Genomic DNA, 24,207 nt, shown 5'->3' with positions numbered 1-24,207 from the left:
CCTGCCTATATCCTCCTGTAATCTAAGGCAACCCTCCTCACTAATTACCACCCCACCATTCTGGTGACCCTCCGTTTTTCTTCTTATCAAAGTGAATAGCCTCACACTTGCTCACAAAATATTCCATCTGCCAACTTGTTGCCCTGTCACCTAACCGGTATATATCTCTTGGCAGCAGAACAGACAGCACAACCTTCAGAACACCCGGTCATAGCTGCAGAGAATCGTATCGATCCACTGAACTGACCCCAAGGATATAAACTATCAAGTACAGTGAATTGGTCAGATTTTACTCCCATTAGTTTCCCTAGTGCTTATTTTCTTCTAGATAGATTACTTTAAATTCCACACTCTCTTTCACCCTTTCGCTCCCCATTATTTTATGTGGTAAGCCATGGGTGGACCAGTATTCCTGCAGAATTTATTGTTTTTCAATGGAATGTGTTTTCACTGAGAATTTGTAATTATTTCTTTAAATGTTGACCACAGTTTATCAAAATCCCATAGCTCTGTCTGTCCATTATCCAATCCCCTATTCATGTTAATGGCTCACAACATCCGGGTAGTGATAATCACCTTCGGATGCCACTCCGCTCCTTTTCACTCACCCAAGTATGGAGAGGGTCAGGATGTCGGGAAGGGTAGGGAGCAGTGAGAGGAGGTGGGGGTTATTCATGGAGGGATGGGAGTTCAGGTGATAATCAACGGGGCTGGTAGGAGAGTTGGGTCAGTGTGGGTTAATTGTAGAACAAAAACAGAATTACCTGGAAAAACTCAGCAGGTCTGGCAGCATCGGCGGAGAAGAAAAGAGTCGACGTTTCGAGTCCTCATGACCCTTCAGCAGAACTGAGTATAGTTAGGAGAGGGGTGAAATATAAGCTGGTTTAAGGTGGAGGGTGGGGCGCAGTGGGGAGAGAAGTTGACGGGGGGGTTGGTTGTAGGGACAAGCAAGCAGTGATAGGAGCATATAATCAAAAGATGTCACAGACAAAAGGATCAAAGAGGTGTTGAAGGTGGTGATATTATCTAAGAAAATGTACTAATTAAGAATGGATGGCAGGACACTCAAGGTACAGCTCTAGCTCAAGAGAGCAGGGTGGAGTGTTAAAATGGCAAGCGACAGGGAGGTTTGGGTCTTTCTTGCAGACAGACCGCAGGTGTTCTGCAAAGTGGTCGCCCAGTTTGCGTTTGGTCTCTCCAATGTAGAGGAGACCGCATTGGGAGCAACAAATGCAGTAGACTAAGTTAGGAGAAATGCAAGTGAAATGCTGCTTCACTTGAAAGGAGTGTTTGGGCTTTTAGATGGTGAGGAGAGAGGAAGTGAAGGGGCAGGTGTTGCATCTTCTGCGTGGGCATGGGGAGCTGCCATAGGTGGGGGTTGAGGAGTAGGGGGTAATGGAAGAGTGGACCAGGGTGTCCCAGAGGGAACGATCCCTACGGAATGCCGTCAGGGGGGGTGAAGGGAAGATGTGTTTGGTGGTGGCAACATGCTGGAGTTGGCAGAAATGGCGGAGGATGATCCTTTGAATGCGGAGGCTGGTGGGGTGATAAATGAGAACAAGGGGGACCCTATCATGTTTCTGGGAGGGAGGAGAAGGCGTGAGGGCGGATGCGCGGGAGATGGGCCAGACACGGTTCAGGGCCCTGTCAACGACCGTGGGTGGAAAACCTCGCTTAAGGAAGAAGGAGGACATGTCAGAGGAACTGTTTTTGAAGGTAGCGTCCCTTCCCTTCCCTTCCTTGACCTCTCTGTCTCAATTTCTGATGATAGACTGTCCACCAATATCCATTACAAACATACCGACTCCCATAGCTACCTCGACTACAGCTCCTCACACCCCGCTTCCTGTAAGGACGCCATCCCATTCTCTCAGTTCCTTCGCCTCCGTCGCATCTGTTCTGATGACGCTACCTTCAAAAACAGTTCCTCTGACATGTCCTCCTTCTTCCTTAACCGAGGTTTTCCACCCACGGTCGTTGACAGGGCCCTCAACCGTGTCCGGCCCATCTCCCGCGCATCCGCCCTCATGCCTTCTCCTCCCCCCCAGAAACATGATAGGGTCCCCCTTGTCCTCACTTATCACCCCACCAGCCTCCGCATTCAAAGGATCATCCTCCGCCATTTCTGCCAACTCCAGCATGATGCCACCACCAAACACATCTTCCCTTCACCCCCCCTGGCGGCATTCCGTAGGGATCGTTCCCTCCGGGCCACCCAGGTCCACTCCTCCATCACCCCCTACTCCTCAACCCCCACCTATGGCACCTCCCCATGCCCACGCAGAAGATGCAACACCTGCCCCTTCACTTCCTCTCTCCTCACCATCCAAGGGCCCAAAAACTCCTTTCAAGTGAAGCAGCATTTCATTTGCATTTCCCCTAACTTAGTCTACTGCATTTGTTGCTCCCAATGCGGTCTCCTCTACATTGGAGAGACCAAACGCAAACTGGGCGACCGCTTTGCAGAACACCTGCGGTCTGTCCGCAAGAAAGACCCAAACCTCCCTGTCGCTTGCCATTTTAACACTCCACCCTGCTCTCTTGCCCACATGTCTGTCCTTGGCTTGCTACATTGTTCCAGTGAAGCCCAACGCAAACTGAAGGAACAGCACCTCATCTTCCGACTAGGCACTTTACAGCCTTCCAGGCTGAATATTGAATTCAACAACATAAGATCTTAAGCTCCCTCCCCCCATCCCCACCCCGTTTCTTCCCCCTCCCTTTTGTTTTTTTCAATAATTTATATAGATTTTTCTTTTCCCACCTATTTCCATTATTTTAAAATCTACAACTAATACCTTGTCAGTCTTTCCACCCCACCCCCACTAGAGCTGTACCTTGAGTGTCCTGCCATCCATTCTTAATTAACACATTTTCTTAGATAATATCACCACCTTCAACACCTCTTTAATCCTTTTGTCTGTGACATCTTTTGATTACTGCTCCTATCACTGCTTGCTTGTCCCTACAACCAACACCCCCCCTCAACTTCTCTCCCCACCGCACCCCCCCCCCACCTTAAACTAGTTTATATTTTACCCCTCTCCTAACTATACTCAGTTCTGCTGAAGGGTCATGAGGACTCGAAACGTCGACTCTTTTCTTCTCTGCCGATGCTGCCAGACCTGCTGAGTTTTTCCAGGTAATTCTGTTTTTGTTTTGGATTTCCAGCATCCGCAGTAGTTTTTTGTTTCTATCTCTGGGTTAGTTGTAGGGTCATCAAAGTAGAAAAGGGGTGTGGTGGTTGGGGGATAGTCAGGGGTGAGATGTATTCAGAGTGTTTTGGGATAGTCATGGATTGAAGGAGGGGCGGGGAGTCCAGTGTTCAAAGGGGTGGGATGTGGGGCTTAGTCAGGGGGTTGTGGCGTAATCAGGGAGTGGGAGGGTCAGAGGATAATGGTGGGGGGTGGTGGTGAGTGGTCAGAGTGGTGGAAGGTCTTTCTGTCCTCTTTCTGTCTATTATCCAAACCCCCATTCGTGCTAATGGCTCACAACTTCCTTGGGGTGGAGGGGGGCTGGGGCGGGGGTGGGTCCTGTCGTTGGGGCGGTGGGAGTAGTCAGGGTGTGGGGGTTAGTTTGTGGAGTTGTGGGGTAACCAGGGGGTGTGAGGGCCAGGGGGTATTTGGAGGGGGTGGGGTTTAGTTGAGGTGGAGGGAGGTATTTGTGATGTGGGAGGAGGGTCTGGGGTTTGGGTGGTGGGGGTATCAGGTAGAGTAGTGGGTCGGGGGGGTAAGTCAGTGCATCATGGGCAAACCATGGGGTGGGAGGACCAGGGGGTTGTCGGGGGGTAGTGGGGAGTAGATGGGTGGTTGTCGGTGGTCATGGTATGAGGGAGGATCTGGGGATTGGGTGGAAGAGTTGGGATCCAGTCAGGGCATTGGGGTAGTCAGGATGGTGGGCTAGTTTGGGGTATGGGATAGTTGGGGGTGAACGGCTTGGATGCTAATTGGGGGCTAAATAGGTGTGGGGGTAGTCGGAGGTGGGGGAATGGTAATTTGAGAGGTGGGGGTAGTCAGGAAATGTTTGGGGGTGGGATGGTTAGTCCGGGGGTGGAAATTTGAGGGGTGAGTGCAGTTGGGAAATGGTTGGGGGTGGGATGGTTAGTCCAGGGGTGACAATTGGAGGGGTGGGGTAGTCAGGGGTGGGAGGTTTAGTCAGTGGGTGGGGGGTTAGTTATGGTTGGTGGGTAGTTTGGGATTGGGGATAGGGGTAGTTGGACAGTGGGGGGGTGGTTGGTGTTCGGGGGGATGTGTTTCAGTGGGGAGTTGAAGGGTCAGTACCACAGGGGGTAGAAGTGGGTTTAATCTGTCTAACTTTTCCCAGGTAACTATTCTGCTAAGAGAGTCGGAACCATCTAAAGTCACTGATAGAAGTTGGAGTATCGGATAGTTCCCAGTACAGGATAATTGCCCATCACAAGCTTAAATATTCCCGGACATATCCCATGCAGTCCTTGCATGGGGACTTCCGGGATGTCCCCGGCACATCTTCAGGGGAACCTCTTGGGTAAAACTCCCCGGTTTATATTACCCTAGCAAGGACGGAGTGTAATTCTCATAGCCAAACCTGCTTTAAGGACACTGCTGTATTGATGTGACTTTCCAGGTATCTGTGGTGTGGGGGTATCACCTAAAACAAGACTTGGCTTCTTACAGATGTAACATAGTGATCTTAAGTCTGTTATAAATTTCAGAAATTGGGTTAAATTCAGTGAATACAGGAGTAACAGGAATGTGTCCCGACTCTACAGTCCTTCGCATTGTCCCTCTAACCTCTCTGTTTCCACACCAACCCCACTTTAGACCCGCTGCTGGAGACAGAAACCCTGATATTCTCACTACACAAGCTGGCAGTGGAGACCAATCAGCCGACAGCAGCTCATGTATAAAATGTTACTGAGATGCAAGGACCAATTTCAGCCCAGCCTCATGTTTCAGGGTTGGGGGATGCGCTGTCGATTCACCGCAGGTTATTTACCCCAAAAACGGGCATTGAATAATTTCCCCTAGGACAAACATGACAGAACGCAGTAAACTCTGAAATATACTTACCTTGTCCACAATGACTTCTGCGGGCTCAATGCAGCCATTTTCATAACAGAAGTTCTCCACCTCATCCTGACCAGCAAGTTGATGCCAGAAGAGGACAGACACAGTTAGGAAGAGTCTCAGCATCCTGGTGTCCGCTCAGATCACCGGTGAACACCCTGAATGACTCTCAGCACCTTCAGGTGGATCTGCAGTTTGAGCAGAGAGCTCAGGTCTTCTTATACTGTTTTATGAAGATGATTTTGAATAAAGTTAAGCTGCAGGTAGCAACATTATGTGTTGAAGAAACGCACTAGCTGATTCATTATGGAAATGTTACTTGAAGTTAGAAACTATTAACTCTCTGAGTGCCGGTTCCCGGGAAGTCTGAACACTCGGGAAGCTGTTTTACAATTGATTCCAGTTCACACATTCAGGATTGTCAACCCTCCCTGTTTGGAAGTCGCCTGGAATGGAAGATTGATCTGCCGGTCGCAGGTGTTAGTGACCCGGGAGAAAAGAATTTCACATTCGGGTTTCATGTCTGCACAGTTTCATTTCTTGGGTTTCCTGCACTGGCGGAAAGTGGGAACCCAGTGGCCATGCTGCACTCCAACCGCGGGACAGACCACCATTTCCTCACTGAGTAGGTGAAGCCTCTGTGGGTCTCACTGCCCAATGACTTGAGCATTTCACACTGTTCCTGTTGGTTTCTTCCCCTCCTCTCCTGAGGTAACTGAGACTGGCTGAGGTACATAACCCTTGGTAACAACTCCCACTGAAGTCCAGTTCCTGACACTGCCTTGGATTCGCTGATGATTACACGATGTTCAGCACCACTCGCCGCTCCTCAGATACTGAACCAGTCCATGTCCAAATGCAGCAAGACCTGGATAATGTCCAGGCTTGGGCTGACAAGTGGCAAGTAATATTTGTGCCACAGAAATGCCAGGCAATGATCATCTCCAACAAGAGAGAATCTAACCATTGCCCCTTGACGTTCAATGGCATTATCATCACTGAATCCCCCACTATCAACATCCTGACCAGAAACTGAACTGGACCAGCCATATAAATACTGTGGCTGCAAGAGCAGGTCAGAGACGTGGAATCCTGCCACATTTTACTCACCTCCACATTTCCCGAAGCCTGTCCACCATCTACAAGGCACAAGTCAGGAGTGGGCTGGAATAGTCCCCAGTTGCCTGGAGGAGTGCAGTTCCCACAACATTCAAGAAGCTTGACATTGTCCAGGACAAAGCAGCCCGCTTGATTGGCACCACATCCACAAACATTCACTTCCTCCACCATCGACGCACAGTAGTAGCAGTGTGTATCACCTACAAGATGCATTGCAGGAATTCAGCAAGGTTCCTTACACAGCACCTTCCAAACCCACAACCACTACCTTATAGAAGGACAAAGGCAGCAGATAGATGGGAACACCACCATCTGGAAGTTCCCCTCCAAGTCACTCACCATCCTGACTTGGAAATATATCGCCGTTCCTTCGCTGTTGCCTGGTCAAAATCCTGGAACTCCCTTCCTAATAGCACTGCAGGTGTTCCTGCACCACACAGACTGCAGTGGTTCAGGTAGGCAGCTCACCAACATCTTCTCAAGCGCAACTAGGAATGGGCAATAAATGCTGGCTTAGCCAGCGAAGCCCACTTCCCTTAATGAATAATTAAAAAAAGCTTTCTAGGCACAGCCTCTCACTGGGTTAATTTATCCCTGGCACTGCCTCTCACTGGGTTTCTGTTTGCTGGGCACTGCCTCTCACTGGGTTTCTGTTTGCTGGGCTCTCACTGGGGTGCAATTCCCCTGGCACTGACTGACTGGGGTAAAAGGGAACCTGGAATGGGAGGGTGGGGGGTGCACAGTGTAAAAATAAGGAGAAGCCTAGACATGTGCATCTTTTTAATGTTTTGAAGGCTGGGGAAAGAGGACAGGGATAGATAGCACAACCCCTCGAGACTGACCATCCATTCAGGCCCAACAGTCTATCTGAGTGTCACTCCAGGGTCCACTCAGACCCCTTTTCCACCTCCGGTTCAGGCATCCCTTCACCTTCCCCAATTCCAATCATTTCCAGATATTTTCCCTGACCACTTTCCCAATACCAGGGATCATTCTCTCCAACCTCAAGTGGTGGCCTTTTTAATGGTTCTACTATTTTTAGCTCCTGGCAAGGTAAGCCAATTCCCTTCAACTTATTGCACGTTTAAAGTCCCAAGTAAAAGAAATTCTAAACATTATCGGAACATAGTCTTAGATTGAGTCCTCAAATACAAGCCCTGTCCCCCAGGAGTATCAAAGCCCACAAAATTATTTTAGGATGGGGCATAAATTGGGGCATGTCTTAGTTGGCCAAGTTCCTTGAAAGTCAACCAATGTCAGCTCTTAGAAATCTTAGTAAGTGTTCTGGAGTAGTGTATTTATGAGGATTGCCGGGATAATAAATATTTTAGATTACATGTTGCACATGCTTCAAAAAAATACACGTTTTATTGAAGTCCATTATGCTTTATAGCTTATACATGAAGTTATAAATGATAATTAAAGCAAAACATAACGTGTCAATAATAGTTGAAAATACATGAAATTTATAAATCCAACTTACCTGCAAATATTGTTGGATAACTCAAACAAACAGGAGCAATTAAGAAAGATATTTACTCACAAATTCAATATGGTGATATTGAATTTTGATATATCTCTGTCTCAACCCGGGGTAATTCTCAAAAGGGAACACTGACCCTTTATGTTCCAAAGGTGCCTGACTGACCTAATCCTCATGGTGTGAACTTTTAAATACAGTGGGTGGAATCGTCTGTGCCCGCTGGCATCGGGCGTGTTCGGTGCTGTGAGTGGATAATATGGCAAGATGGCCAAAAATGGGTTCCAGGGAGTTGTGAAACCAGTTTGCAATCGTCCTCTCAGTCCATCGATGGCGGGCCGCATTTCCATCCATCGGACATGGGAAACCTCAATGTCGTACACCAACATATCATTGTAAGGCTCACCTGTCAGACTCATTCCTCCCCCAGCCGGATCGTCCACCCACGCTGATGTGTTTCACAACAGCATATAAAAGGCGTGCACTTGACAGGCTGCACTTTGAGGCAAACTTGGAGGCGAGTGCACAGTAACATTGCAGAGCACTCACCAAGGACACCTGTTAGACTTCAAGGTTCAGGCGTGTTTTTCAGGGGGTTTGGGGCAAAGGCTGCACTGCAGTTGAAGGTAGTGCACAAGCCCATGTGGGGTGGTGGGTGGGGGAGTGGGTGAGGGAAGCGGCCACGCATTAGGGACACCTTGTATAAAGTGACCCTTACTCTGCAGCTGAGACAGTTCAGGAGCAGCCACATTGATATGATTGGAGTTGGGCCTCGAGCTTATCTGCCCACTCAAGCAACACAGAGGCATTAAAGTGCCACCAAGTGCTCCAGAGCTTATTACCCCTCGGGCACAGTCTGTAAACTAATGAGCGTTTTAGTGGACTGCAGAATAGTTGGACGACTGGGCACATTGTACAATCTCCTTGCTAAAGCTGGTCATGGAGCAGTCACTGGTGGAGACGCTCACAGCCCTTTGCATTGTCATCATCCCGGTTTGGACCAGTCTCCCCCATGGTACAACCTAACAGGGCAGTTTTGCAGCGCGGGTTATGAGAATGCCTGTGCCTGAGCTGAGAGCACAGCATGCAGTCCAGTGGGCAAAGCTGCCGCCAATCGGCCGGGTGGAGTGGGGTGGAGGAAGGTGGGGTTTCGGGCAGCCATGCAGCGCAATAATCTCTGGCCATCCAAGTGGTGGCCAGCTCCCTCCGGGATGTGTTAAGGGGAATTCAAATTGAACCGAGAGGTTCTTTGTGCACCCATACTGACCCACGCCTCTCTGTCTTTCATCTTGCAGGAGGAGTATATCAGGATCATGGAGCCTGGTGAAGTAGCTGTATGTCCCATGGCTTACAGAGAGTGAAGACAATGGAGAAGAGAGTGACTGAGGCACTGGCTGTGCAGAGGGAGGAGTAGCACCCTCAGGAAGAAGGGGCGACTGGGACTCCCGCTCACACCGCTGAAGGGCCACAGTGAGTCATCGCTGGTCGGCACCTAGCTAGACCTAGGGACTATACGAGAGCCAGGATGCAAGAGTGATTAGATTTGTCCAGGTCTCAGGTTTCTCACAGGTGCAGGTTGCCATCGACTGCACTCATGTGGCGCTCAGATCTCCGTCGCTACACACGGTCCACTATGTGAACCATAAGGGATTCCATTCGCTGAATGTGCAGCTGATGTGCAACCACCACAAACACATCCTGCAGGTCCGTGCACCGTTTCCAGGGAGTGTTCACAACTCCTAGATTCTCAATCAGTCACAGATCCCTGATGTCTTCCAGGGTCCACAGAGGCTGCAGGGATGGCTCCTCGGGGACTAGGGCTACCCACAGAGGACGTGGCTGATGACACCCGTGCGGCGGCCTCAGACTGTAGCAGAGCAACGCTATAGTGAGGCTCATGGAGGTTCCACCTGGTGGCGCAAACCATCGGGATACTGAAAAGGAGGTTCCGGTGCCTGGACCGGTCTGGAGGAGCCCTGCAACACAGTCCCCAGTGGGTGTCTCCCATCATCGTCGCCTGCTACACCCTTTACAACCTGGTGCTGCAAACAGGAGAGGAGCTGGTTGAGGAGGAGATGGAGGAACTGGAGGTCTCCTCCTCCTCCATCACCTCTGAGGACATCGACTGTGATGAGGGTGAGGAGGGCCTTGAAGGCAACCATGACTAGGATGAGGCCCTCACACTGGCCAGAGCAGGCAGATGTGCTCGGGAGGCCCTCATAGCCTCTAGACTTGTGGAGGATGATGACAACATGCAGTGGAGAGACACCATAAGATCCTCACATTACATCTATGAATATTTGAATCCAGTCTGGCTTATGGTAGAACACATGGCAGTGGAGGCCCTAATAGTCACTTGATTGCAGAAGGATGGTGACGAAATTCAGTGAGGACTCCCCTAATATCTTTACATAGCCTCTGAGAATGTCTGACTCCTGTCTGGCTAAGGGCAGCTCGCTTCCGCTCTGTGATCAGGGTCAAATCAAAGAGACATAGCCCTGAATCTTAAGGAGCATCTGATCCTTTGTCCACCTTCAGAAACTGAGCCCTTCAGGAGCACAGCGTCACTGGTCACAGATGCTGAGGATATGGGGGTCAGCCCCACCTTAAAGGTGCTGAGAACACACAGAGAGAATGACGGATCTCTGGGATGCCTGCCCACGACATTCCGGCGGCAATAACAAGCACAGCCGAGGTGCAGGCATCAGGAATGTGTCCAGGGAACGTGAGGATACACCATTACTTTAGTCTGAAGGCTGCACAGAGAACAGGGGAGAGGCCATGGACTGAGTCTCCTGCCTTTATCTTGTGCAGAAAAGTTTCACATCTGAGTGACATGAACAGTGCTCATCAGAACAAGGAGACAGAGGATTGGCGTCCTCTGGAGGCTGAGACCTGGAGGGCCCCGGCCTGCTTTCGGGGTCCTGCTGTGTGGCAGTGGAACCCTCCTCAGTCTTTGCCGCTGGAGCTGCTGAGGCCACAGGAAGAGGGGATTCAGATGTGCCGGACACTCCCATAGTCACCTGGATGGATGGCCTCAGGGTGTGCACCTGCTGATCCTCCCCCCTATGGGTGCCCAAGGGCCCCTGCCTGACCCTGTGAGGAAAAAGGGTAGGCTTACCCTGGTGGAATGGGGAAGGTCATTCATCCTCTTGTGGCACAGGGTGGCAGTCCTCTTGTGCAGGGCATTGGAACTGACCACACTGCCACAGCTTGCCAAGCCGGATTGGTGATGTTGCTGCCCATCCTGAGGCCAGAGCGGGGGTTAGAGGACATCACGGTGAGTCTCCACTACGTCCAAAAGGTGCTCGAGAGACATGTCATTGAACTGGGAGGGCTGCAGTCTTTTTTCCATTCAGGACTATGTCTATGGCAGCAGCCGTGGGCTGGAAGCACTGAGAGGTTTTGCCGCAGCTACACTTTCAATATGGTGCCGGGTGTGATGCGGTGAGATGATGGTGTGGAGGGCAAATGAGAGGCCGCCTGGCATGGAAATGGTGTGTTTCCTGGGAATGCATAATTAACACGGTGGGTTTGGGACAATAAGCTGTTTTCCGGCCGATGGGTAAAATGTCGTTTTACCCGCCCGCTACCGCACTTAAAGCAAATCTGGGACGATTCCGCCCAGTGCCTGCAGAGACAAAACAAGCTCCTATTGTCTATTTTATTCATAAATCTTATCATTGAAGAGTTAGTGAAGGCTAAATGTTTTCTTTCCAACCTGTGTAATGGGGTGTTTTGAAGTGACTGGCTGGTTGGCTCCCTTCCAAAAGTAATTTAGCTTCAGGGTTTAGCTGTACACTGTGCTTCTTTCAACTTTGGCTTATACAAATGAACATACGAATTAGGAGCAGGAGTAGGCCACTCAGCTTCTCGAGCCTGCTCTGCCAATCAATAAGATCATGGCTGATATGAATGTAAACTGAACCTCACATTCCTGTCTACCCCTGATAACCTTTCACCCCTTTTTTAAATCAAGGATCTATCTTGCTCTGCCTTAAAAACATTCAAAGACTCTGCTTCCATCGCCTTTGGAGGAAGAGAGTTCCAAAGACTTACAACTCTCTGAGAGGAAGAAATCTCCCCTCCTCTCTGTATGAAATGAGCTGTCCTTATTTTTAAACAGTGACTTCTCATTCTTGATTCTCCCACAAGGGGAAACATCCTCTCCACATCCACCCTGTCAAGGCTCCTCAGGATCTCAAAGGTTTCCATAAAGTAAATTCTTACTATTTTAAATCCCAGTGGATACAAGCCTAACCTGTCCAGCCTGTCCTCATAAGACAAACTGCCCATTCCTATCATTAGTCTAGTAAATATTCTCTGAACTGTTTCTTTTACAGCTTTTACATCTTTCTTTAAACATGGAGACCAGTACTGTACACAATACTCCAGATGATTCATGCATTAAGATCCCCAGATCCCTCTGAATGTCAGAGATCTGCAATCTCTCACCATTTAGATAATGAGCTTCTTTCTTATTCTCCCTGACAAATTGAACGAGTTCGCATTTGCCCAAATTATATTCCATTTGCCAGATCTTTGCCCACACACTTAACCTACCTATGTCACTTTGTAGCCTCCTTACATTCTCTTCACAATTTACTTTCCGATCTATCTTTGTGTTGTCAGCACATTTAGCAACTATTCCTTAGGTCCCTTCATCAAAGTCATTTATATAAATTGTGATAAGTTGAGGCTCCAGCACTGATTCCTGTGGCACAAGAAACATAGAAACGAGGAGCAGGAATAGATCATTCGGCCCTTCGAGCCTGCTCCACCATTCAATATAATCACTGCTGATCCTCAATCTCAACACTTTCTCTCCATACCCCTTGATGCCCCTAATATCCAAAAAATTATCAATTTATTTCTTGAATATACTCAGCGGCCTGGCCTCCACACCCTTCTGTGGTAGAGAATTCCACAGATTGAGCATCCTCCGAGGGAAGGCATTTTTCCTTCTTTCAGCCCTAAATGGCCTGCCCCGTATCCTGAGAGTGTGGTCCCTGGACTCCCCAACCAGGAGAAACATCCTCTCTGCATTCAGTCTGTCTAGCCCTGTTAGAATTTGATATGTTTCAATCAGATCCCCTCTAATTCTACTAAATTCTAGTGAATACAGTCCCAGTCGTACCAATCTCTTCTGATGCGACAGTCCTGCCATCCCCGGTATCAGTCTAGTTAACCTTCGCTGCATTCCCTCTATGGCAAGTACATCCTTTCTTAGGTAGGGAGACCAAAACTGCACACAACACTCCAGGTGTGGTCTCACCAAGGCCTTGTATAACTGCGTAAGACATCCCTACTTCTGAACTCAAATCCTCTTGCAATGAAGGCCAACATACCATGTGCCTTCCCAATTGTTTGCTGCACTTGCCTGTTTACTTTCATTGACTGGTGTACAAAGACACCCAGATCCCTTTTTATATCTACATTTCCCAATGTATCACCATTTAAATAATACTCTGCCTTTCTCTTCTTCACACCGAAGCATATAACTTCATATTTATTCAAAAGATGCTGCATCTGCCATATGTTTGCCCGCACACACAACTTGTCTGAATTGCCCTGAAGCCTCCTTGCATTCTCCTCACAACTCACAACTCCATCCAGTTTTGTGTCATCAGCAAACTTGGAAATATTGCATTTGGTTCCCTCATCCAAGTCATTTATATTTTTCCTGAATATCTGGGGCCCAAGCATTGATCCCTGCAGTACACCACAAGTCACCACCCACCATCTGGAAAAAGATCAATTTATTCCCACTCTCTGTTTCTGGCCTGTCAACCAATTCTCAATCCATGCTGGTATATTACCACCAATCCCTTGTGCTTTAATTTTGCCCACTAGCCTCATATGTGGGACCTTATCAAAAGCCTCCTTGAAATCCAAATGCATCACATCCACTGGTTCTCCCTTATCTATTCTACTAGTTACATCCTCAAAAAACTCCAGTAGATTAGTTAAGCATGATTTCCCATTCATAAACCAATGCTGACTTTGTCTAATCCTGTTAATGCTTTCCAAGTGTTCTGTTAACACGTCTTTTATAATAGACCCTAGCATTTTCCCCACTATTAATGTTATGCTAACTTGTCTGTAAATCTCCGTCACAAAACAAAAACAGAAACAGAAATACCTGGGAAAAACTGAGCAGGTCTGGCAGCATCGGCGGAGAAAAGTACAGTTAACGTTTCGAGTCCTCATGACCCTTCAACAGATCTAAGTAAAAATAGGAGAGGGGTGAAATATAAGCTGGTTTAAGGGGGTGGGGGTGGGAGAGAAGGGGGTGGGGGTGGTTGTTGGGACAAGCAAGCAGTGATAGGAGGAGATAACCAAAAGATGTCACAGACAAAAGAACAAAGAGATGTTTACCACCTTGTCAAACACCAGGAGAGAAATGGAAAGCAATGAAGGTCAACAAAGCAAAAGAGAGATTCGAAAATCCTGACGGAGAGTAGGATGAATTTTACGAGTGGAATATTCGACAAAGCATGAACTTCTTCAATAATTCTATGGACACGTAAGAATTTTTCCTGTTGATCTGGGATTTGAGCTAATGCCTTTTCAGTCTAATTTAATTGCTGAATCGAAATAGCTGCACAATAGGCTCCTGTGACCCAATTTCCAGTTATGGTCATTTAAAATCCTCCCTATTTCATAGGTTGTAGACAGTCCACGTCCATCTGTTATTCTTCCTAACATAGGAGTAATCTCAGAAATGAGAGGCTTTCCATGTGCTTTATTATAAACAAGGCCATAAATTGGCTCCCAGGATGTACAGCTTAGGGACTGTCGCAGCGCCAGGAATTAGACTGGCCACTGTGTGTAAGTCTTCATTTCCCCAATGTTTTGTACAAGCTTAAATTTAGTTAAATTCTGTAATATCCATTCTAATTTTTAAATATTCATCCTGCCTTCTGGCTTCCCAGAAATTTGCTAAGTATTTTGTGTGATAATGTGACCATCTGAATGTAGTGGCCTGTTCTGGCCTCTTCAAAATTTGAAGCATCTTTACTGGCGTAATAAACCCTTTAAGACTGCATAAGCTTGTCTGACAGCATTTAAATCACAGTTTGCCACTCATGGGGTTTCTCTGTAACCAAACCCTCCAGGGGCGAAAGCTGTGCCTTGCCCTTCGATAAAAGCTGGGGCCCCTGTCCTGCCTGTATCTTATGAGCTGTAACCTAATGCCTGTATATTTGTTAAGTAGACACCCTATTGGTCTAAAGGCTGTAAGGTGACTTTCGGCTGCCAGTTGATTTGTGCTATTCCAGCATCATTTGCAGTAAATTGGCTGAGGGATAGGAAGCAGAAAACAATGGTTAAGGGGTCGTTTTCAGGCTGGAAGAAGGTTTGCAGTGGAATTCCCCAGGGGTCGGTATTGGGATACTTACTTTTCCTGATATATATAAATGATCTAGATCTTGGTGTGCAGGGCACATTTTCAAAGTTGTCGGATGACACAAAACTTGGAAGAATTGTAAACTGTGAGGAGGACAGTGTAGAACTTCAAAAGGACACAGACACATTGGTGGAGTGGGCAGATAGGTGGCAGATGAAGTTCAATGCGGCGAAGTGTGAGGTGATGCACTTTGGAACAAAGAACATGGAGAGACAATATAAAATGAAGGATACTATTCTAAAGTGTGTGTAGGAGGAGAGATACCTGGGTGTATTTGTACGTAAGTCATTAAAGGTGGCAGGACAGGGAGAGAGAACTATTTCTAAAGCATACAGTATTCTAGGCTTCATTAACAGGGGCATAGAGCAGGGAGCTAATGATGAACTTATACAAGATATTGGTTAGATCTCAACTGGAGTACTGTGTACAGTTCTGGGCACCACACTATAGGAAGGATATGAACGCATTGGAGAGAGTGTAGAAGAGGTTTACAAGAATGGTTCCAGGCATGAGACACTTTAGTTATGAGGAAAGATTGGAGAAGTTGGGACTGCTTTACTTGGAGAGGAGAAGGCTGAGAGGAGACTTGATAAAAGTTTTCAAAATCATGAGCGGTCTGGACAGTGCAGATAGAGATAAACTGTTTCTGCTCGTAAGCAGACCAAGAATCAGAGGGCATAGTTTTAAAGTGTTTTGAAAAAGAAGCAAATGTGAGGTGAGAAAATACTTTTTCATGCAGCAAGTAGTTAGAGTTTGGAATGCACTGCCTGGAGGTGAAGTCTGTGATTCTGTGAAGTGTGGTGGAGGCAGGTTTGATTGAGGCATTCAAGAGGGCATTGTATGATTATTTAAACAGAAACAATGTGCAGGGTTATGGGGAAAAGGCAGGAGACTGGCCCAAGTTAAAATGCTCAAAGAGCTAGTACAAACATAATGGGCCGAATGGCCTCTTTCTCTACTGTACCAATAAATAAATAAGTTCAACAATCCCTGGTGGTCTAACTGTGTCCCGTCTTATCCTGCCTCCCTCCACAGCAGAAATTACTACATGATCGGCTTCTGGAAGTGCAATCAGATTTTGTTGACTGCCAAAGCAGTTGCCTGTGTCACCTAAAGAGTGAATCAGCCCTGTTCCATGCTGTGTTGCCATGGTTATTACACCAGGCTAAAGCCCTATCTAGGTAAGTGCTTATAATTGAGGTTTTTTTAGGAATTCCTTTAAAATATCTTATCTCAATGAGGATAACTCTAGTTTAGGATGGTTTTAATTAAAATTATCTCGAGCCCCACGTTGGGCGCCAGCTGTTAATGGTTCTACAAGTTTAACTCCCAGCAAGGTAAGCCAATTCCCTTCAACTTATTGCCAGCTTAAATTCTCAACTAAAAGGGGTTCTAAGCATTAAGGGAAGATAATCTTAGACTGGGTCCTCAAATACAAGCCCTCTCCTCCAGGAGTCTCAAAGCCCACAAAATTATCTTAGGACAGGACATACATTGAGGCCTGTCTTAGTAGGCGAACTTCTTTGAAAGTTAACCAGCATCAGCTCTTAGAAATCTGACTAAGACTTCTAGGGTAGTGTATTTATGTGGGTTGGCGAGATAATAAATATTTCAGACTACACATTCTATGTGCTTCAAAAACGTAGACATTTTATTGAAGCCCATTATAGATCATATCTTATACATTAAGTTATAAATGATAACTAAAGCTAAGCATAACATGTAAATAATGTAGTCCTAAATGCATGAAATTTATAAATCTATCTTATCAGCAAATATTGTTGGGTAACTCAAACAAACAGTAACAATTAAGAAAGATATTTACTCACAAATTCACTATGGTCATATCGACTTTTGATATATCTCTGTCTCAACCCAGGGGAATTCTCAAAAGACTGCCCTATGACCCTTTATGTTCCAAAGATGGCTGACTGACTGAAAGCTAATGGTGTGTACTTTTTCTAGACAGTCTGCAGAGACGAAACAAGCTCCTATTGTCTATTTTGTTAATAAATCTTATCAATTTAAGAATTAGTGAAGGCTAAATGTTTTCTTTCCAACCTGTGTAATGGGGTGTTTTGAAATGACTGACCGGTTGGCTACCTTCTAAAAGTAATTTAACTTTAAGGTTTCGCTGTACTAAGTGTTTTTTAATTTTTGCTTATCTGAAGTAATTTCGCGTTCAGACTGACTCTGAGCACAGATGTCTATTTTGGATACATTCCAATTTCTTACCATCTGAAGCTTCCTTTGTTTTATAAATACATTGGCAATAATTCAAGTTATCTAGCCAAAGTTAATTCTGCCATTTTATGTTTCTAACCTGATGCTGCTAATCTTGGGATTAACAGTTTAAAATCTTAGATTCGCCACCTAATATGTAACTTAATTGACACCTTCATGCTGTGTGCAATCGCACTGCTACCCAACACTCACCTCCTCATGTCTGCTAGATTCGGGTTTGACTACAAGCTTTGTAACTAACCCAGGGAATAAAGAGCCAGAGAGAATTACAAGTACATTTTGTGTCTCAGGTTGTAAAATCTCCAATTATTAAAATTCAGGTGTTTGGTTTGTCCAGGTGCAGATGAAGTCACTTGAGGTCTTGTGACGCTGTTTTTCTTCATCTCTCATGAGTTCTACATCAAAAGATGCAAAGCACATTGTAAATGTTCCTGAGAAGAGTGGCCAAGACATGACTTTTGGCTCTCTCAATGCAAAGTAATAAAATAAGCTGAGTACCTCACTCAAAAACAGGGTCATTGTAAATGTCAGTGAGATCTGGACCACCCAATGATCACTGAAGTAAAGCTGCCTCCAAAGGCAGATCTGAAAACACATCCCAATTGTCCATCTGGACATTTACAGGCCTACATTTCAGAGTAATAGATGGAGCTGATTTTTTATATTTTAAATTGTTCAAGTGCCCTTCAATCACATAGAAAAATGAAACTGTAAAAACTTTAACCAGGAACACGTTTAGTTGAGTCATTGCACATTATGGTCACATGGTATTTATTATTGCTTCTTGGGATGTGAGAGTTGCCGACAAGGTTGGTATTTATTACCCTTCCCTTGGTGCCCAAAGATGGTGGTGAGGCCTCTTTTTGAACGGCTGCATTCCATGTGGTGCAGGGAAACCAACATTGTTAAACTGGGAGTTCCAGGATTTAATCCAGCGACAGTGAGATAATGGAGATTGAGAACTTGGAGGGGAACTTGGAGGTGAAGGTGTTGCATTGACCTGCTGCTCTTGTCCTTCTAGGTGGTGAAGGTTGTGGAATTGGGAGGGGCTGCAGAAGAAGTCTTAGTAACTCGCTGTAGTGAATCTTGTAGAGATTACAGCCTGTAGCTACAACATACCGATGGTGGAAGGTGTGGATATTTAAGCTAATAGATGTGGTGCTGGTTAAAGGGTTTGATTTGTTGTGGACGGTTGTGTCAGCTCCTGGAGTGTTGCTGGACCTTCACACATCCAGGAAAGTGGTGAGGATTACATTACACCCAGACGTCTGCCTTGCAGTGAGGATTGGGTGTGCAGGAGGTGATCCAGTATGAAGTTTCTAATCTGGGCGGATAGAAACAGTGTTTGTGAGGTTGGTCACTTCAGTTTCTGCTCAAAGGTGATAACCAGGAGGTTGATGCTTGGGTCTCAGCAATGGTAATGCCATCGTTCATGGTCATTGCCTGGCACTTGGGTGGCATGAATTTTCCTTACCCCTCATCAGACAAGCCAGGGTGTTGTCTAGTTCTGCTGTATGCAGCTCTGAACTGCAACGGTTGTCCTGGAGGTGTAAGACACTAGAAGCAGGGAGTCTACAAGGTTCAGGACCTGTTCTCTGGGTATCAACAACACAAAACCAGTCTTGGATGCAATTTCTACTTCAGGTGGGAAACCTTTATTCATTCACTAGTGACAGCTCGTACTCACTGTACCGGGTGCTTGGTCACTCCCCGTGCACAGGGTCACCCTTGAGGTGGTCGGCCCGCTGGACGATGTCTCCCCATGTCTCCCAGTGAGTGACCAGGCCCCTATCCTCCACCTGCAGTGCTGATGTCTTCTTGGGCTCTGACGTTTATACACTTTTTCTGACTCCGGCCCTTTCCCCTTTGGCACAAAAGACAAAACCCTAAAACAGGTCATCCGATTGGCCTATGGATTGGTCTATGGATATTTAAATAAGAAGAGTTAACAAAGTAAGTGTTGGTCCTTTAGAGAGTGCGTCGGGGGAATTGATAGTTGAAAGTCAGGAAGTGGCGGATGAATTAAACAGATATTTTGCTTCGATCTTCTATAGAGGACACAAGTAACATCATGGGCTTAGCTGTAAATCCGGAAATGGAAGGGAGGAAGAACTCGGGAAAATTACAATCCCCAGAAAAGTGGTATTGAGAAAATTGTTGGGGCTGCGGGCTGACAAATCCCCAGGAACAGATGGAATTCACTGTGAGGTCTTGACAGAAGTGGCTAGTGAGATAGCTGATGCACAGGTTTTAATTTTCCAAAATTTCCTATATTTGGAGAAGGGTGCGTTAGATTTGGAAATAACAAATGTAACTTCTTTATTCCAAAAGGGAGGGAGACAGGGAGCAGAAACCCACATAGTGGACCGAGTGTTGCGACGGAGATCTCAGCGCCACATGAGTGCAGTCGATGGCACCCTGCACATGTGGGAAACATGAGATCTGGACAAATCTAATCACTCTTGCATCCTGGCTCTTGTATAGTCCCTAGGTCTAGCTAGGTGCCGACCAGTGATGGCTCACTGTGGCCCTTCAGCGGCGTGAGCGGGAGTCCCAGTCGCCCCTTCTTCCTGAGGGTGCTACTCCTCCCTCTGCACAGCCAGTGCCTCAGTCACTCTCTTCGCCATCATCTTCCTTCCCTGTAAGCCATGAGGCAGACAGCTAATTCAGCCAACTCCATTATCCTGGTGTACTCCTCCTGCAGGATGAAAGAGAGAGACATGTGGGTTAGCATGGTTGCACAAAGGGCCTCTCTGGGTTAAGTCTGAAGGCCCCTTAACACATCCCGGAGGGAGCTGGTCACCACTTGGATGGCCAGAGATTATTGCGCTGCATGGCTGCCCGAAACCCCACCTTCCTCCACCCCACTCCACCCGGCCGATTGGCGGCAGCTTTGCCCATTGGACTGCATGCTGTGCTCTCAGCTCAGGCACAGGCATTCTCCTAACCCGTGCTGCAAAACTGCACTGTTAGCTTGTACCATGGTGGAGACTGGTCCAAACCGGGATGATGACAATGCAAAGGGTTGTGAGCGCCTCCACCAGTGACTGCTCCATGACCAGCTTTAGCAAGGAGATTGTACAATGTGCCCAGTCGTCCAACTGTTCTGCAGTCCACTAAAACACTCATTAATTTACAGACTGTGCCCGAGGGGTAATAAACTCTGGAGCAATTGGTAGCACTCTAATGCCTCTGTGTTGCTTGAGTGGGCAGATAAGCTCGAGGCCCAACCCCAATCATATCAATGTGGCTGCTCCTGAACTGTCTCAGCTGCAGAGTAAGGGTCACTTTATACAAGGTGTCCCTAATGCATGGCCGCTTCCCTTATCCACTCCCCGACCCACCACCCCACACGGGCTTGTGCACTACCTTCAACTGCAGGGCAGCCTTTGCCCCAAACCCCCTGAAAAACACGCCTGAACCTTGAAATCTAACAGGCGTCCTTGGTGAGTGCTCTGCAATGTTACTGTGCACTCGCCTCCAAGTTTGCCTCAAAGTGCAGCCTGTCAAGTGCACGCCTTTTATATGCTGTTGTGAAACACATCAGCGTGGGTGGACGATCCGGCCGGGGGAGGAATGAGTCTGACAGGTGAACCTTACAATGATATGTAGGTGTACGACATTGAGGTTCCCCACATCCAAGCTGAGAGGATGATCGCAAACTGGTTTCACAACTCCCTGGAACCCATTTTTGGCCTTCTTGCCATATTGTCCGCTCACAGCACCGAACACGCCCGATGCCAGCGGGTACAGGCGATTCCACCCACTGCATTTAAAAGTTCACACCATGAGGATTAGGTCAGTCAGGCACCTTTGGAACATAAAGGGTCAGAGTTCCCTTTTGAGAATTACCCTGGGTTGAGACAGAGATATATCAAACTTCAATATCACCATATTGAATTTGTGAGTAAATATCTTTCTTAATTGTTATTGTTTGTTCATGAGGACTCGAAACGTCAACTGTGCTCTTCTCCGCCAATGCTGCCAGACCTGCTGAGTTTTTCCAGGTATTTCTGTTTTAATATTTGCAGGCATGTTGGATTTATAAATTTCATGTATTTAAGGCTTTTATTGACACATTATGTTTAGATTTGATTATCACTTATAACTTCATTTATAAGCTATAAACTAAAATGGGCTTCACTAAAATGTGTATGTTTTTGAAGCATATGGAACGTGTAGTCTGAAATATTTATGATCTCGGCAATCCACATAAATACAGTACTGCAGAAGTCTTATTAAGATTTCTAGGAGCTGATATTAGTAAATTTTCAAAGGAGTTGGTCCACTAAGACATGCCTCAATATATGTCCCGTCCTAAGATAATTTTGTGGGCTTTGAGAGTTCTGGAGGAGAGGGCTTGTATTTGTGGACCCAATTTAAGACTTTGTTCATTTAATGCTTAAAATCTCTCTGAGTTGAGACTTTAAATGAGCAATAAGTTGAAGGGAATTGGCTTACTTTGCCGGGAACTAAAAATAGTCGAACCATAAAAAATGCCACCACTTGAGACTGGAGAGAATTCCCTGGCATTGGGAAAGCGCTCAGGGAAAAGTTCCAGAAGTGATTAGAATTCGGGAAGGTGAAGGGACGCCTGTACCGGAGGGTGGACAAGGGTTTTGAGTGGATCCTGGAGTGACACTCATATTGACTGTTGGTCCTGAATGGAGCGACAGTCTCAAGTGGTTGTACTATCTATCCCTGTCCTCTTTGTCCAGTAGGAAGCCCTCAAAACATTAATAAGATGCACATGTCTAGGCTTCTCCTTATTTTTACACTGTGCCCCCTCGTTCCAGGTTCCCTTTCACCCCTGTCAGTCCGTGTCAGGGAAATTGCACCCCAGTGAGAGTCAGTGCCCAGGAAACAAAAACCCAGTGAGAGGCAATGCCAGTGAAAAAGTAACACAGTGAGAGGCAGTGCCCAGGAAACAGAAACCCAGTGAGAGGCAATGCCAGTGAAAAAGTAACACAGTGAGAGGCAGTGCCCAGGAAACAGAAACCCAGTGAGAGGCAGTGCCCAGGAAACAGAAACCCAGTGAGAGGCAGTGCCCAGGAAACAGAAACCCAGTGAAAATCAGTGCCCAGGAAACAAAAACCCAGTGAGAGGCAATGCCAGTGAAAAAGTAACACAGTGAGAGGCAGTGCCCAGGAAACAGAAACCCAGTGAGAGGCAATGCCAGTGAAAAAGTAACACAGTGAGAGGCAGTGCCCAGGAAACAGAAACCCAGTGAGAGGCAGTGCCCAGGAAACAGAAACCCAGTGAGAGGCAGTGCCCAGGAAACAGAAACCCAGTGAAAATCAGTGCCCAGGAAATAGAAACCCAGTGAGAGGCAGTGCCAGGAAACAGGAATCCAGTGAGAGGACGTGCCAGGAAACAGGAATCCAGTGAGAGGCAGTGCCAGGAAACAGAAACCCAGTGAGAGGCAGTGCCCAGGAAACAGAAACCCAGTGAGAGGCAGTGCCCAGGAAACAGGAATCCAGTGAGAGGCAGTGCCAGCAAACAGGAATCCAGTGAGAGGCAGTGCCAGGAAACAGAAACCCAGTGAGAGGCAGTGCCAGGAAACAGGAATCCAGTGAGAGGCAGTGCCCAGGAAACAGAAACCCAGTGAGAGTCAGTGCGAGGGAAAGAGAAACCCAGTGGGATCAAAGCCAGGGGAACAGCGCCCCCTGGCAATGCCAGTGAAAAAGTAACCCGGTGAGAGGCCTGACTACCCTCCAGCAGCCACCCGCCCGCCTCCCCCCCCCCCCCCCCCCACCACCCACCACCCCGGCTACCACCTGAAACATCCCACCCCCCAACTATCCCTATCCCCAACTGCCCACCTATTACAACTAAAGCCCCCCACCCACCTGACTAAACCCCCAGCCCCGAATATCCCACTGTTCCAATTACCTCCTCCCCAACCCTGAATACCCCCACCTCTCCACCCTCGAATACCCCCACTGCTCCAATTACCACCCACCCAATGCTGAATACCCCCAACCCTCCAATTACCACCCCTCCACCCTCGAATACCCCCACTGCTCCAATTACCATCCACCACCCCCCCAAATACCTCCACCCCTCCAATTACCACCCCCAACCCCCAAATACCCCCACCCCTCCAATTACCACCCCCCATCCCCGACTATCCCCACCCCTCCAATTACCAATCCCCAACCGCCGACTACCCCACCCCTCCAATTACCACCCCCCCACCGCCGACTACCCCTGCCCCTATCTAGCCCCCAATTCCCATCCAAGCCACCCAGCCCCAACTATCCCATACCCCAAACTAGCCCACAATCCTGACTACCCCCAAATCCTGACTGCAACCCAACCTTACCACCCAAACCCCAGATCCCACCCCAAACCGTTACCACCCCAACCCACCGGCCCCGACTACTCCCTACCCGCCCCCCGACTACTCCTTGGTCCTCACACCACATTGTTGGCCCACGACCCACTGACTAACCCCTCCACTACCCTAGCTCCTGCCCAACACCACCCACCACCCAAATCCCAGGCCTTCCTCCCACACCATGAATACCTCCCTCCACCCTGACTACTAACCACCCCCTCCAACTACATCCTGGCCCTCCCAGCCCGTGATTACCACACAAACTAACCACCACACTCTGACTACTCCCCCCACCACTGGAACCCCCAGCCCTCCATCACCCGAAGGGTGTCATGAGTCATTAACATGAATAGGGGATTGGATAATGGACAGAAAGAGCTACGGGAAGTTGATAAACTGTGATAAACATTTAAAGAAATAATTCCAAATTCTCAGTGAAAACACATTCCATTGAGAAACAATAAATTCTGCAGGAATACTGGTCCACCCACGGCTTACCACATAAAATAACGATAGCATTAGATGAAAAGATTTGTGACAATTGTTGTAAGTTTGACAACAGGGAGAC

The 24,207-nt window shown here is 47.4% G+C and overlaps 1 protein-coding gene across 1 annotated transcript in view; it reads right to left on the bottom strand.

The window, feature by feature from the left end:
- The window catches only part of LOC144680380 (heme-binding protein 2-like), a 38,398-nt gene extending 33,224 nt beyond the window's left edge, over positions 1-5,174 (bottom strand). Inside the window, exon 1 of the mRNA XM_078541346.1 lies at positions 5,052-5,174. Within this exon, the coding sequence (XP_078397472.1) occupies positions 5,052-5,174 (123 nt within the window). The remainder of the gene's footprint in view (positions 1-5,051) is intronic.
- Positions 5,175-24,207: the final 19,033 nt, after the last annotated feature.

Source organism: Cetorhinus maximus, chromosome 5 (genome assembly GCF_964194155.1).
Source record: "Cetorhinus maximus chromosome 5, sCetMax3.hap1.1, whole genome shotgun sequence".
Taxonomy (NCBI): domain Eukaryota; kingdom Metazoa; phylum Chordata; class Chondrichthyes; order Lamniformes; family Cetorhinidae; genus Cetorhinus; species Cetorhinus maximus.
This window is presented reverse-complemented; position numbering and strand designations above follow the sequence as displayed.